The sequence below is a fragment of the Ptychodera flava genome, chromosome 14 (assembly GCF_041260155.1).
Source record: "Ptychodera flava strain L36383 chromosome 14, AS_Pfla_20210202, whole genome shotgun sequence".
Classification (NCBI taxonomy): domain Eukaryota; kingdom Metazoa; phylum Hemichordata; class Enteropneusta; family Ptychoderidae; genus Ptychodera; species Ptychodera flava.
This window is the reverse complement of record NC_091941.1, coordinates 28,055,509-28,071,773: the sequence shown is the minus strand read 5'-3', so window position 1 is coordinate 28,071,773 and position 16,265 is coordinate 28,055,509. Positions and strand designations below refer to the sequence as shown.

At 38.8% G+C, this 16,265-nt stretch overlaps 1 protein-coding gene across 1 annotated transcript; it reads left to right on the top strand.

Moving 5' to 3' along the window:
- Positions 1 to 9,908, top strand: LOC139150018 (uncharacterized). Its single transcript, XM_070722159.1, has 2 exons — positions 1 to 486; positions 8,037 to 9,908. Exons 1-2 carry the CDS (start codon positions 454 to 456, stop codon positions 8,514 to 8,516), a joined length of 513 nt encoding a protein of 170 aa, XP_070578260.1. The 5' UTR covers positions 1 to 453; the 3' UTR covers positions 8,517 to 9,908.
- Positions 9,909 to 16,265: the final 6,357 nt, after the last annotated feature.

Here is a 16,265-nt window from a genome sequence, read left to right as displayed (position 1 = left end):
AGCCATTCAAATATTTGTGGGGTGCCTTGCAACGTGAAAAAAGTTATGTCAGTCACACAAACGTGTTTTGGGCGGTGTGACGTCCGTATATCTCATTTCAGCGTCCTGTAATATCTCAGCTAGTTTACAGTTCTGACAGCGGACACTCTGCCACAGAATGTTGACGTTGGCACGGGGTCGATTTTACAACTGACAGCGAAGATCCAAGTCCATTGACGTACATTTGCGAACCTAAGTCCCGGGATCTCAGGCAGTAGTGAAGTTGAGTTTCTGCGGCAGTTTCGGGCAGACGAATCCATTTTTGACCGTAGTACTGACCTTTCATGACCCCCGCATGTCCTCGGGACGCGGACGTTCTGTGATACACGTTACGTTTTCTCTAGCAGTTAAAATAGTCGGAGACAACGGAAAAACGGGAAGACTTTTTTGGAACGGAAAGAAGACGAATTCGCCATGGAAAAGGGTAGCTTGGAAGAACTAGCCGCAGTGAGTACGCCCACGTACTACGGCCCTTTTATAAACGTAGTTATTCATTGCCCTTCCCTGTCCTGTACCCAGCGGTTTGCGTGATTGTACCATGTCGGTATTTGGAGGTCAAATCATTTTGGAGAATGCCGTCCTTGCGATCAAATGCGAATGACTACAGCAAGGGCGTCATTGTGTGTCGATGACTTAATTAGCAACTGTACCCTCACCCGTCACCTGGACACTATCGTTCCGTAATACATGTATCTAATTACTACCTCTGTAACAGCGCTGACTCATTGAAACTTTATTGACAAGTTATCCGGTATTAGACATAAGAAGGGCTGGTCTCATCATTTGGTGCGGTTTGTTCCAAATTGTTTAAACTCAATTTTGTAGGTCTCACGTATTTTTATGTGATGTAGTATACTGGCTTGTTGAAGTTCTGAACTTGTGTCCCCGTTTCACTGCGCAGGACCCAATTGGCCTCAATACACATCACTGAACAAAATGCTATGCTATGTCACAGTGGTAATGCCGGCATATTTGTTTTCGCCCTATTTTCAATGAAGAGCAGCTATTGTTCCAATCTCTCAGGCTGACGCCTCTTTACACGATAATATTCATTTGATTAAAAATAGTCTTCCTTCCCTGAACACTGACGCTTCTATGGTACGGGTCAGGGGTCACGTTCGGCTGAGCTTTACCGCAAAAGACAATGACGTTAGGCCTATATTCAGTGCTGGTGGAGATTGACCAACAAAACTTGACAGTGATATGATAAAGATTTCGAGCTGTAAGTATCGATGAATTGCAACGAAGCGTATTTGCTCTCGGGCCTTGAAGCGCAAATATGGCCAACGCGGCATTATTTAACATCATAAAATGCATTGGCAGTGGGTAATGTAAATACTGTATGTTAGTGGGGCTAATAATAGAATCAATGCGATCATTCTAATTCCGGACACGCAATGTCCTTCCTATCAATAGTGCCATCAAACGCTTGGATGTGGCAATATTGACGATGGTATCAATATGATATTGGCAACTAGTAGCATTTTAGTGGTGAATAAAACAAAATACAACGGTTCATACTTTGTTTTTTATGTTGTGTTCTCCATGACGAATAATCTACAAATATTGTTATTCTTGTGCTTTCCTGCTTATGTTTCTTCGTTTGTTTGTTTTTTTCTAATTTTGTCGCTGTTAGTACCTGAACGAGAAAATATAGCTTTATTAACATTGAATGTATGGAAAGGTCGTGACTTCTGATGATCGTCCGTTTACTTTCAATACATACTCCATTCTGTCGTTCTCCAGATCTCCTATACTTGTACTATCATAGTGTACGAATAAGAGCGCGGATATTACAACCCGGGGGCGCGGAGAAGTCCCGTTAGCTGTACAAAGGCATCTATTCGTATTGCCAAAATATATATTCCTGTACAATATTGTACTCACAACAATAAATGACATTGAAACAACAACAAAAAACAAATCTTTCTTTCAAATTTGTTCATCGTGAATAACACAACGCACACAACAACAACATTATTCAATTTATAAATCAAAAGGAAAGGCTAATTACTCAGCCACGTTGTTGTGTACGTATTTTGGCTTAATTATGCAAAAGTTATGATTTTCTGGTTTTACCAGACAAACATATACATATTTTGAATATTCAAATTTAAAGGCGTGGCATTTTGGGGAAAATATGCATACTAGTATTCAGTTTGTTTACAACTGATAAAGCGTCGGCGTCATTTGTATGAAGGCTTCCTATTCACAGTCGGACGACCTCCCTGTGCAAGATAAAATTGTACATCGAAATAGTTGGAAAAGTTTGGAAAAGACAAAGTTTAATATAGAAAACTATTCTAAAATTCGTTGATGTTCGAATTTGTTGCATATATTTATTCTATCGAATCTCACTTAACATCGATACCCGAACACTTCAGAATTTCGGCGAGTTGTTATCGGAGCAGTTATGTTGGAATATCATTCTGTATATACCAGAGTGAAAGACCAAAATAATATCGGTGAATTTTTAGTAAATTTGATTAATTCTATACTTGAGCCAGTTGAAAGATCAAGAATAGCTCCATTTAGTTCCAAGAAACAACTTTACCTATAACGTATAATATAATGCTTGACTTTCCAGTCAACATGTCGCCTTGGTATTTGATGGACGATGCATCAAAATGTGTTCAAATGCAGTACTTGACATTATGAATATTACCAGCTAAGACCCATAGAAGCTATTAAATACGGTACACTCACTCGGGCCTGTCACATCTAACCAAATGTGAGCAAAGTGCCATAGCATCATAAAATCTTCCCGGAAACAGTTAAGGTAGATTTTTGAAATTCACTTATTTTGCTGGTTTCTACAGATGTTCACATTCACATACTTCAATTTATACATTGTGATAAAATTTAGCTGTGTTGATTTTAGGATTCCTTAGCTTTTCAGAATATCAAAAAAAATTCTGCAGGAAATTCTTTACTAATTGCTTGAAGTTTGAAATTCTTTGTCAATCATTCCAAGACATTTGCTGTTTTATGAAACCTTTGAAGAAAATTGTTAAACGGAAGCTTTTTAAGGGACAAAGCCCCCCCCCTCCACCTGTTCCCCGAAGTAGTTAGCCTCGCAGTAATGCATTTGTAAACAACTTGCAAATAATAATAATAATAATAACAAGGCAGTATTGTTGAAGGCAATGAGTACTTGGGCCGTGATAGAGTAATTTTGAGGACAATATATACTACTATTCAAATATGGTCTTGAATTTCCTCCTGTCAATTAGGTATTTGATTAACTGGTTAAACGAAGCAATGGCATGACAACGGCAAAATATGTCTAGCAACTTTTGTGGAGTTTGAGGCAGGGGTTCTTTATTTATAGTGGAAATTGCTTAAACTCCTAAAATATTCAAATTACAGCAAATTTCTTTTGTTCTCGATGGTAGATGTCTAATATTTAGATGGGCATATTTAGATTTCTACCCTATAGTTATCCCTATATACCAAAAATCGGACATCCAGCTCTATTGGCTTGCTCAGAATTAGATATGCGCATAATTAATGAGGTACAATATGTGATGTCATAAGGTGTCCCATCATACCAAATATGAAGGGTGTAGCACTTGTGGTTACTGAGTTGTGGACAAATATATATATTTGAGGTCAAAGGTCATTGAGGTCACGTGATATTTTGTCAAAATAATTGTATTGCTAAGTTATTCCTATATACCAAAAATCAGACCTCTAGCTCTATTGGCTCGCTCAAAATTAGATATGCGCATAATTAATGAGGTACAATATGTGGTGTCATAAGGTGTCCTATCATACCAAATATGAAGGACGTAGCACTTGTGGTTACTGAGTTGTGGACAAATATATATATTTGAGGTCAAAGGTCATTGAGGTCACGTCACATTTTGTCATAATAATTGTATTGCTAAGTTATTCCTATATACCAAAAATCAGACCTCTAGCTCTATTGGCTCGCTCAAAATAAGATATGCGCATAATTAATGAGGTACAATGTATGGTGTCATAAGGTGTCCTATCATACCAAATATGAAGGGTGTAGCACTTGTGGTTACTGAGTTGTGGACAAATATGTATATTTGAGGTCAAAGGTCATTGAGGTCACGTGACGTTTTGTCAAACAAATTATATTGTTAACTTATCCCTATATACCAAAAATCAGACCTCTAGCTCTATTGGCTCGCTCAAAATTAGATATGCGCATAATTAATGAGGTACAATATGTGGCGTCATAAGGTGTCCCATCATACCAAATATGAAAGGTTTAGCACTTGTGGTTACTGAGTTATGGACAATAATGTATATTTGAGGTCAAAGGTCACCAAGGTCACATGACATTTTGTCAAAATGTCTGAGATATCTGCGTGAACCGATGGACTCACTGATGGACTCACGGACTTATATGACCCAATCTATAAGCCCCCTGGACTTTATCCGTGGGGACAAAAAACTGTGTCACTGCATCCTTTAGGCAATATGAATACGATGAGAAACTAAATTTTTATTTTTCTTGGCCTTATACATGAAGGTCTATGGAGAACTGCCTTATATATGGGAGTCTATGGAGGTGTAAACTAAAAAGTCCTCTAACACGGCCAAATTCGATCGCATTGTGAAACAAATCGACGTGCATCTGTATGGGGTTGGGTACTCTTCTTGTGCAAAGTTTGAAAGAAATTGACAGGGCATGTCTGAGATATCTGTGTGAACGGACGGACGGACGTACTGACATGACCAAACCTATAACTCCCCCAGGACTTCGTCCGTGGGCACTAAAAACAACGCAACAGTTATTACAGCTACACCGGCGGTAGGTTCATATCCAGAGCCCCGTACGGTCTGCCGCCGTCGCTTGAAAACAATCTCATAAACCTGGCCATATGGGCAACTGTGTATGGGCAGCTGGATACTTGACTTCCCGGAGAAGGCGAGCTGTCACGTTCAAGCTCAGGATTATATGTCGATCAAATTTCAGTAAATTTACCTTACCTGGATGAAATTTTGTCTATAGGCTGAAATTTCGCCGAAGTATGACAAAATTGCATCGATTTTTCAGGTTCATATCCGACATTTTTGAGTTTTGAGTGCAGACAGTTTTGAGGCAACATGGCTGCGACCCCATGTTGACCCCTAGCCCTGCGTACGACGCTATGTGCTACAGCTAACACACAGCATCGTACGCAGGGCTAGCGAGAGAGTTGCCGACATCGACGGTTATTTACGAGAAGTGAATAAAAGACTGTCATTTTTGGAAGCGATCGAGTAGCTGGGTAGGCTGGGATACGACTTGGGCCCAAGAACGCTGAATTTCGTCAGTAATTGGCTTTTTACGTCAAGTCCCAAAATGGATTTGAAGTCACCCACCCTACGTACGGGTCTTTGCAGGGCTGTGGTGAGCGGGGCGATTAGCTGTAGCGGAACACACAGCATCGTACGCAGGGCTAGTTGACCCCAAGTGAAAATGTGTTCGCGATCAAATCTTCCTATATTTTTTTCAGAATTTTCGACAAAATCATTGCTTCTTAAATCTTTTGTAAAATATAAAATACTAAAATAAAATGCGATGTGCCATGTCTCCAGATTTCTAAAATATCGTTCGTTGACCGTTCGTCAGAATACTCATTTCGCAAACTTGTGACGCAGTTGAAATTCAATACTGACCGCCAAATAATCTTAATGAGACGAAATCATTCTAGACATCCTCCAAATTATCCAACCATTCGCGTTAGAGTTCAGCTCGCTTAGAGTATCATAACATTCTTCGGCCTTCGTTTAGATCGACCCTAATCTCTTTCATTTAGGAAATAAATACACAAGCTACCTTGACAAAACTTCGTGCACCATCCAGGACCAAACGCACTACAAATCTGTCTTGACGTCATCATCTCCTTACATGGTAATCGGCATACCGTATTTTTTAGCAAAGGAGACACAGAATACGTCGGAGTATTCAGTTTCAAAACGTATTACATTGTGTGGTGTTGTCAAAAAAAGGTAATGTTACTGCAGTGGTATAAATTACAAAACACAAAAGTTCAAATCAGTTTATTTTGGACTGGCTTTACCCAACATTTCATATTGTTTCTTATGCCAGATTTGACCACGTGCTTACTGGCGACCCCTTTACATGCAAATTTCGTGTCAAATGGTGTGTTCTCCTGGAAAAACAAACGTACGATTTCTATATGAAGGAGGCGAAATTTGCCCTCAAAACTCGAAACCACCCCTTAATGGGGTGTACCTAGCTATTTTGAACGAGCTTCTCGAATCTGCAGCTCTATTTCGAAATGATGGTCTGGTTTTCTCAGCTCAAGGATAAGTGTTCTCCATCGCTGTGGGCATTACTATTCTCAACTGGGGGTACAGTTTCCAGTCGTAATGTTTTTCATTGTGTCCGGGATATAAAACCTTTCCTTTTCAACTTTTACTTCGATTAACACTAGTCCACATCTTGTCAGCGATTAAACATGTTTCAAGTTTAAATGTTAAATTCTGGTCTCGAGCCCTCTTGTTCGACCAAACTGAAATTACCCTCCCACTTTGGCTCGTCCAGTGGGTGTAGCAAGGGTCGTGCCATCGCCTATGAAACGGAGGGTGCATTAATTGTTGCATTTCGATGCACATTTTGATTATATTCAGAAGATTTTGTGGCAAAAACTCAGATAGAGAAGCATTAATATTCACATCTCACTTATTCAAGACTGGCTGAGAGCAGCACTTCCATTCAGTTAACATCATTACGCCATTTATTATGCCAAGAAAGATGAAGCCAAGACATTTTGCCCTCCCTGGTCTCAGCCAGAAATGGTTATACCTTACAGTTTTTTCCCACGGAATGAAAACAAATGTACTTGGGCTGAGGCCCAAGTACAATAAAGAATATTTATAATGCGCCTAATCTCAAAAGGGAGCTCTAGGCGCAGGACAAAATACACTATTCCTTAAAAAAATATGTCTTGAGGGCATGACGGAATGAAATATGTGAATCCATATGGCGTAGGTTGACAGGCAGACTGTTCCTAGTTCTCGGTCCTGATTGGGAAAAAGACCTTTCACCAAAGGATTTTGTAGCAACACGCGTCATTCTAAAAAGACGTGTGTCAGATGAAGAACGTAGGTGTCTTGAGGGAGTATACATTTGCAAAAGGTCAGAGAGATATTGTGGTCCAGTCCTGAAACCGAATAAACAGAATATATGTACACATCCATGCATACTCAGGTTTCTGCTTTTGTATTTCCACTAATCAATTCATACTATATATCCTATGCATAATCCAATCTATGAAAGCTGGGTCTTATTCAACCGTAACGTTGTAACTGGCAGCTCCAAAGACCATTTAATATAGTCTACTGTCTCAGGGTACATGGCAACAATTTTCTTTTACAGCCTTCTTTGAAGCAAACGTTTTTTCCTGTCCACCGGGCAGACAATTTTTTACTTACAAATGGCCAGCAACAATTTTTTTCGAAAATCCCCCACCCCCTCCCAGAAATCAAATGGTCCACCCCTTGTAAGCACTACTTGTAATTCGTTTTGAAAACGACTGTGTATAAAAACTTTCAAAATATGTTGTAATGTCAATTGCGGAAGCAGTACATGTAGCCTTCGGCATATTTGAGTATGCAACAACAGTTATCAAAAAACAAAAGGTCTGATGTTACCCCACCCTCTGAATTGAGCTCGAGTATGCATCTGACGTCGATATTTGGTGTGCAGTGGTTGAGGGCGCTCTTTGGTCCCGAGAAGACACCTCTGAACGAGCTAAGCTGAACCACACTAAGAAAAACAAGCCGCATAAGCACACTATAGTATACTTTAAAATGACAAAATTACGTGATAATGACAATTAAAAGGAGGAAGCATCAATATATTAACATAGATACGACAATGTGTAAAGTAAGGACGATAAAGGGATAGTTATTGAAAAGACTGACATTTAAGTCTTGTTTCAGGAAGATACATGCGTACGCATGTTCTCACAAATTTATATGACTTTTCTGATTTTCTGTCTCCACAGAGACGAAGGAGAGCGATAGCGAAGACCAAATTCATCAAGACGCTGTCAGAGGAGCGGGAGTTTGTGAGTGAAGTGGACGAACTGAAAGAGGGACTTGGCAGTTTGAAAGCAAAACTTGAGGAATATAGAGAAAAGAAGAGGCGTATACAAATGAAACTGAAAAAGAAGAGACAAAGAGCGCCTTCCTGCTTTGAAGACCATTACGTCAATTTCATGTTCAGCGCGTCGGCTATCTGCATGGCGGTTTTTGTGGCCATGCACTTTTTCAGATTCATTGTGCTTTTCGCATTTCCCGAACTACTCATGGACTGCGCGATCATTGTGGACAAGTCGGCCGAAGTGACCAAAGTCGACAGTTTTTCCATCGCTTGGCAACTCTTGCTTAGCAGACTACCCTGTGAATCCGTCGTCCATGACGATGAGTGTGAAGTTGACGGAAACGATGCGTGCATGACGTTATCTCCAGAAAATGTCGGTTAACTTGAATTCAACATTGCATCATCGATCGTGGGCCAGAGAGAGTACACGGCCGGACAGTACGATGTGACTTTATCAGTACATTTGTTCACGTAATTACGGTGCATATCCGATCATCTCTGCTTTGTTAAAAAGTTGCCTAAGAATAATAACCGAAGCGGGGTTAGTAAGCATATACCGTACTATGCCTTAAAAAGGACAACTTACAATACCAGTTACTGAGTTTTAAAATATATTTTCCCACCATTCTCTACCTCAAGAAAATTCCGAAAAAGGCTCCATCAGTCTTTTATCGTTCAAGGTGCTATCGGGACATCCCTCTTGGAAGTACTTCCTTGCTCCCCGACAACTTTTTATGTCACACATTCAAACTGTTGAAGAAGACATTACGGTGGGCGTATAAAGAAAACGTAAGATGGAAAAGTGATAGAGAGTGTAAAATTGGCACGACGGTTTACATATGAGTCAGTGAAAGGACCTCTTCAGTGACTTTATACGACCACACGGTATAGGCATTATAGTTTTACGGATCAATAACATGACTCATGATAATAGTACTAAACATATGGCGATTGTATTCAGATATCCTATTTGAAAAGAGCGTCATTCTATGTTACTCTAAAGTTAGTTGCTACATAACGTCTAAATCTGGGAACACCTCGACAGGTTTAGTGAGATGTGTTCACACGTCGACACAAAACGGTTTAGATCATGCGCCACATGTGATACAGTTTTTTTTTTGTTAGTTTTGAATGGAACTGTTTCAATACAAAACGATATTTTCATAGCGCAATCGTCATCAGTTATTTTTATCCCGCATTTTTCACACGGGTGTTAAAAACCAGGTTCTTTCTCAAAACTCTGTAAAACTGAAACGGTAATTGCATCAGTTTTGAAAATAATCGAAGGTATAAGTGTCACCCAGGAGATTGACCGAGTCCAAGTGAAGGCAGAATCAAGGCAATAAAGGCCCGAGTTGGGTTTTCATGACATAAATCAATGTAAATATTTGCTTACAATGCTTTGTGTAGCATTCGATACAGCGTGAGGATAACCATTACACGCGTGTAAAGAGATTCATATTGCATCTGGGTAGAATTCGCAGCAAATTGCATGATGGACTGCTGAAAAAGAAGACATGTGGCGCATCCTGCTTATCAAAAAGTCATTCTACCGGTAGAGATACACTGTGCCTTTGTGTTTCGTCCGACAACCTGACTTGTTATGACATGCGCACTAGGTGTGAATGCCCTAAATTATCAATGATTTCGTAATGAATAATTTTGTTTGATCTCAGAAATAATGACAGTGTATGTGTATTCTTGGAAGCAACCATGAATGCACCAATAAAAACAAATAAAATGAAAAAAGACCGTCATTGATGAATTGAATGGTGGTCGTGTCATGAATGTCAGTTTTTAACTTTTTCGACAATACTTCAAAAAATTCTTATTTTTGTACTTGCTGACTGTTTTCAACTTTCATTCAATCAAAACAAGATCGTTGAAAAGCTTTCTTGTTTTACGTCACCAGTACCCACGAGGATCTTAGAGACATCGAAAAACGCATTGACTAATCTATCACCAAAGACGAATGTCGTTTATGAAGTACATGTCCTGGAATCCCGTAGGTAGAAGTATGGAAACATTATATGTTTTGGCCGGATTATCGTTGATTCACGAGTAATGATATGAATTTCTCCCATAAACGTAAGTGGAATCCAAGGTCCCATTTATTGTTGTTACAGAAATAGTTTACTGAACTGGATCCGGGACTTGTACAATTGGTGTACATCTAAAATACCCGCCTACAGGAAACCCAATTGCTGATATCTCGATGCATATTTGTCGTTTCCGATCATACCAGCGATGCAAGAATTTTGCGCGATTTCGTCCACGCCTTTTTATTAAATGTCATAAAAATGTTGAGAAAGAACGAAAAGTTGGACACATGGCTTAATACGTTTACATCGCCAGTACAAGGAGGAAATATTTGATGACATACTGCCCAGTATCATGACCTTTTTCGATCAAGAGATCAATATACATGGCACTGCTTTCCATTTTGTTTTAATATTGTCCAGTTACGAGCAATAGCTATAACATTCGAATTATCCATATGGAAATTAAATTTTCAAAATTTCTGCTAGAACTATACCGAATTTGCATCATTACCGTTTGAAAAGATCACTGGGGTAGCACATACAGACCCTCGAGAAAAAAAATCAACGTTTTTCTCGAGGGTCTATGGGTAGCATCACAATCTGATAAGGTGATACCGAGTTCAGGTGAGGAAATATTTTCATTGGATTTCCTAGTTTGTCAGACAGTCTCATTGTACGACTTGAATTTATTCGAACCATGGCATTACTATCACTTTAAGATATACATTTCATTTGAATAAGTCTTTAATTTCGCTTAGCATAATTTATGATGTTCCATCCGTTTATCCCGGCCATTTATCCATACAGAACTACAACAGGTAAATGATAACTGGAAGTCGAAGAGAATACAAGCCAACTCGTTATTCGGCCCCAAGCAAATGCTTGTAAAAGTCAGTGATGGTGGTAAATTCTGTCTCTGAACTCTGCGTGGGGTGTTCTCAGTACACTGACTGAAGGAATCAGAACGAGTATAGAGGAAGCTTGCAATGAAATGGGTATGCTAATCACCATCGGTTGTTTGTATGTATCTTTGTGGGGGCATACGAGATGCAACGAATCTAAAAATAGTGTACATATTACAATAGACACGGGAGGTTGCGTGCACAATAGCAATCCCATGCGTACAACACAATCAAGGCAAGACTTTCATGGCGGAATGTGATACAGCTGTGATGGCTATAGAATAGAAGTAAGACAATGTAATCAGTACAGTTATTCAAAATACAACACACAACACACAACAAGTCAATAATCATGATTCTATCTGGAGACCCTCAGAAAAGGGTCTGGATCAAGAAATTGCAATCAATGTCTAGTTGCAACATGACAGCTGTCAGACCAGGAGTGGAAGTATTTACTAAAGATGGCAAAATTAACTGAAAAATTGTATTATGTTCAAAACATCACAATTTCAACAGATATGAAAGTAAGTTGTCTGTATGAATTTGAAGAGAAGATGTCTCGACCACAAGCAAGAAACTTGGCCCAAAAAATTGAATACGCAAATTTGTTAATCATTTGAACAAATCTGAACGGGGCATCCCTGAGGACCTCAACAACTGCAGTCTTGAAGGCAATGTGTGGATAGGTGTCAAATCAGATTTTTGTTGAATTGAGTAGAGATTCTCAATTTACAAAAGTACCATAGGATGTATAAACAAATCTACATACCCAGGAACATGAACAAAGCAATTTCTCTTCATTGCAGGAAGTGTTGAAAGTTACAAAACGAAATTATTGTGCAAATTTTTAATAATAATCAAAGTAATCTCTAAATGAAACCTCAGTTTTAGAGAACCATCAAACGGGTTACATCTTTATTAGCTTTTTAGTTCCAGAAAAGGTGGAGGGAGGGGTGAGCAGACCAGACAGAAACAGCACACGCACACACACACACACACACACACACAGCTATTATGAGTGATTACATTGGTTCCTCATGTGTTCCTGTGGCAGAGGGAGAAGAAGCAATAAAATATCCTTTTTCTATAACATAAACAGGATCACAATCCCTCTTATCAACGTGGATAGAGGGATGTGACAGGATGAAAAATTCAGTATCGAAATGAATCGAGGATCAAATTAAATTTAAAGGTTGCAGAAGTGGACAAGAGTTAGGTAATGCAGTTTGGTTTGGTGGGGTCAAAGGTAGGAGTTAATTAGGTCACAGAGACTACCATTCACCAGGACGTAGGGCGTCCACAATCCACACAACCTTATAAAGGTTTATTTATTGACTCAATTGAAATCAAAATCTACAACCCTGGAAACTTCTGTGGAAAAAGTTTAACACAAAAATGTACATAATTGCCCATCATACTTGCTGAAATTGGTCAAACGAGGTTCTACAAGAATACATATAAGAGAAAACATTTGACAACTCATAGTTTCTCGACTGTCTATGGACAAGTACAATAACAGCATGATTTTTGTTTCAAACAAACAAATTAAAAAAATAAACAGTCCAAGAATGTTATTATGTTATTAATGGATTAACAAACAGGCTGGCAAGGGTGGAAGGGTTAAAAGTAAAATATGAAAGCTGACGAGATGATATCATCTAACACCGGATTTTTGATCTTAGGGTTCCACTTGGTGTATTTTTCTATGTCAGACAAACACTGGAAATGTTAGTGATTGACAAAGGGACAATAGCTGTGAAAATGTTAAAGTGATTGACAAAGGGACAATAGCTGTGGAAATGTTACAGTAATTGACAAAGGGACAATAGCTGTGGAATTGTTACAGTAATTGACAAAGGGACAATAGCTGTGGAAATGTTACACTGATTGACAAAGGGACAATAGCTGTGGAATTGTTACAGTGATTGACAAAGGGACAATAGCTGTGGAAATGTTACAGTGATTGACAAAGGGACAATAGCTGTGGAATTGTTACAGTGATTGACAAAGGGACAATAGCTGTGGAAATGTTACAGTGATTGACAATGGGACAATAGCTGTGGAACTGTTACAGTGATTGACAAAGGGACAATAGCTGTGGAAATGTTACAGTGATTGACAATGGGACAATAGCTGTGGAAATGTTACAGTGATTGACAAAGGGACAATAGCTGTGGAAATGTTACAGTGATTGACAAAGGGACAATAGCTGTGGAAATGTTACAGTGATTGACAAAGGGACAATAGCTGTGGAAATGTTACAGTGATTGACAATGGGACAATAGCTGTGGAAATGTTACACTGATTGACAAAGGGACAATAGCTGTGGAAATGTTACACTGATTGACAAATGGACAATAGCTGTGGAATTGTTACACTGATTGACAATAGGGACAATAGCTGTGGAAATGTTACAGTGATTGACAAGGGACAATAACTGTGGAAATGTTACAGTGATTGACAAAGGGACAATAGCTGTGGAAATGTTACAGTGATTGACAAAGGGACAATAGCTGTGGAAATGTTACAGTGATTGACAAAGGGACAATAGCTGTGGAAATGTTACAGTGATTGACAATGGGACAATAGCTATGGAACTGTTACAGTGATTGACAAAGGGACAATAGCTGTGGAAATGTTACAGTGATTGACAATGGGACAATAGCTGTGGAACTGTTACAGTGATTGACAAAGGGACAATAGCTGTGGAAATGTTACAGTGATTGACAATGGGACAATAGCTGTGGAAATGTTACAGTGATTGACAAAGGGACAATAGCTGTGGAAATGTTACAGTGATTGACAATGGGACAATAGCTGTGGAACTGTTACAGTGATTGACAAAGGGACAATAGCTGTGGAAACGTTACAGTGATTGACAATGGGACAATAGCTGTGGAAATGTTACAGTGATTGACAAAGGGACAATAGCTGTGGAAATGTTACACTGATTGACAATGGGACAATAGCTGTGGAAATGTTATACTGATTCACAAAGGGACAATAGCTGTGGAAATGTTACACTGATTGACAATGGGACAATAGCTGTGGAATTGTTACACTGATTGACAATGGGACAATAGCTGTGGAAATGTTACAGTGATTGACAATGGGACAATAGCTGTGGAAATGTTACAGTGATTGACAATGGGACAATAGCTATGGAACTGTTACAGTGATTGACAAAGGGACAATAGCTGTGGAAATGTTACAGTGATTGACAATGGGACAATAGCTGTGGAACTGTTACAGTGATTGACAAAGGGACAATAGCTGTGGAAATGTTACAGTGATTGACAAAGGGACAATAGCTGTGGAAATGTTACAGTGATTGACAAAGGGACAATAGCTGTGGAAATGTTACAGTGATTGACAAAGGGACAATAGCTGTGGAAATGTTACACTGATTGACAAAGGGACAATAGCTGTGGAAATGTTACACTGATTGACAAAGGGACAATAGCTGTGGAATTGTTACACTGATTGACAAAGGGACAATAGCTGTGGAAATGTTACACTGATTGACAAAAGGACAATAGCTGTGGAATGTTACAGTGAATGACAACGGGACAATAGCTGTGGAAATGTTACACTGATTGACAAAGGGACAATAGCTGTGGAAATGTTACAGTGATTGACAAAGGGACAATAGCTGTGGAAATGTTACACTGATTGACAAAGGGACAGTAACTGTGGAAATGTTACAGTGATTGACAAAGGGACAATAGCTGTGGAATGTTAGTGATTGACAAAGGGACAATAAGCTGTAACAACAGCTGTTGGACAATACAAACATTGCTGCTATTCTTGTCTCCATGGAAAATGAAATGCAACATACTACAAAATTGAAAGGCAATATAATACAAAGTATTATTAGCCTCAGCGACTCCATGCTTTTTGAATAAAAACAAAAGTAGTAGCCTTGCCAATGTTAACTTGATGCACAGTGAACAAATGTACGATGCTATTGTTGGAAAGCAACTTTTAGTCTAGACAAGAAACTTGGTTGTTGACAACAAAGTGGTTAATGTTATATAGTACATACATGCAGTCTTTGTTGACCAGAACTACGGTGGAGATCCAGGTTCTATATTTGATTGTGACGCGTTTTGGGGAGAAAAACTAATTTGTACAGACAACAAACACAACAGAAAGTACGCTGAAAGTTGGAGTTTTAGTGGAACCTTAAATTGTGGAGTGGAGGGTGTGTTGACAACCATTTGAATTTCAACTATCGGTAATTATTGGGTAATTTATTTCTCCAGTACCAAATTTGTACAGTGACCCCACTAATTTTTACTCTCGCTTTTGAAAGATAATGGTTGAAATATTCCCAAAGGAAAGCTTGATTAAAAGTTTAGGTCTTTCATTTTCGTGGCGTGAACTACCTTGTGAGGTGTGTATGGTACAGCACTGGCACGTTTTGTTCATTATCATAAAAGAGATTTGGTCAATATGGTTCACAGAATTTTGGTTTCTAAAATTGGTGATGGTTTGAACCAGGTTATGTTATTGTTACCGTAATAAATAAACTTAACATTATATGGAGTCACTCTCATTTAGCCATGACATTAAAAAGTCTACTTCAGAAACACTGAACAAATCTGACGAATGTTTTTTTTTTCCAGTTGGTGGTTTTTCAATAAATGCAAAATTAAAATTGCACATTATTAACATCCCTGCATAAAAAGCCCGTGCCCAAAAACCAAAATATGTAAAAAAAAAATTTCACTATTAAAATGGATAGATACCCTGGTACTTACTGGTTACGGTTTAAAGCAGGGAAAAACCTCTGTTTTGAAATACATCAATCTTTGGACTTGAGAAAGATACTCGTCAAGAGTAATTGTAGTAAATGTTCATGAAGCAAAGCTGGTAGTATTGTCAGGAATGAAAGAAAGAGGAAGTACCTATTGCTAAAGGTTTGTATGTGTTGGTATAGAGACTTAGACAGTAAAACATGTCACCAAAGCCCCTAGGTAACACTTATCTGGCAATAACAGTACTTCAGTATTCAATGCAATGATTCAATGTTGCGTTATCTATTCTACTTTCCGGATACTAGTCACACCGGGGCACCCAACAGATTGTCTACCATACTGTCCCTGGTAATATTAAAATCAAAATAACACTTTTTTGCAAATTCAGGATGAAATTACAACAAGATGAGTAAAGCCTGCTGTGAGT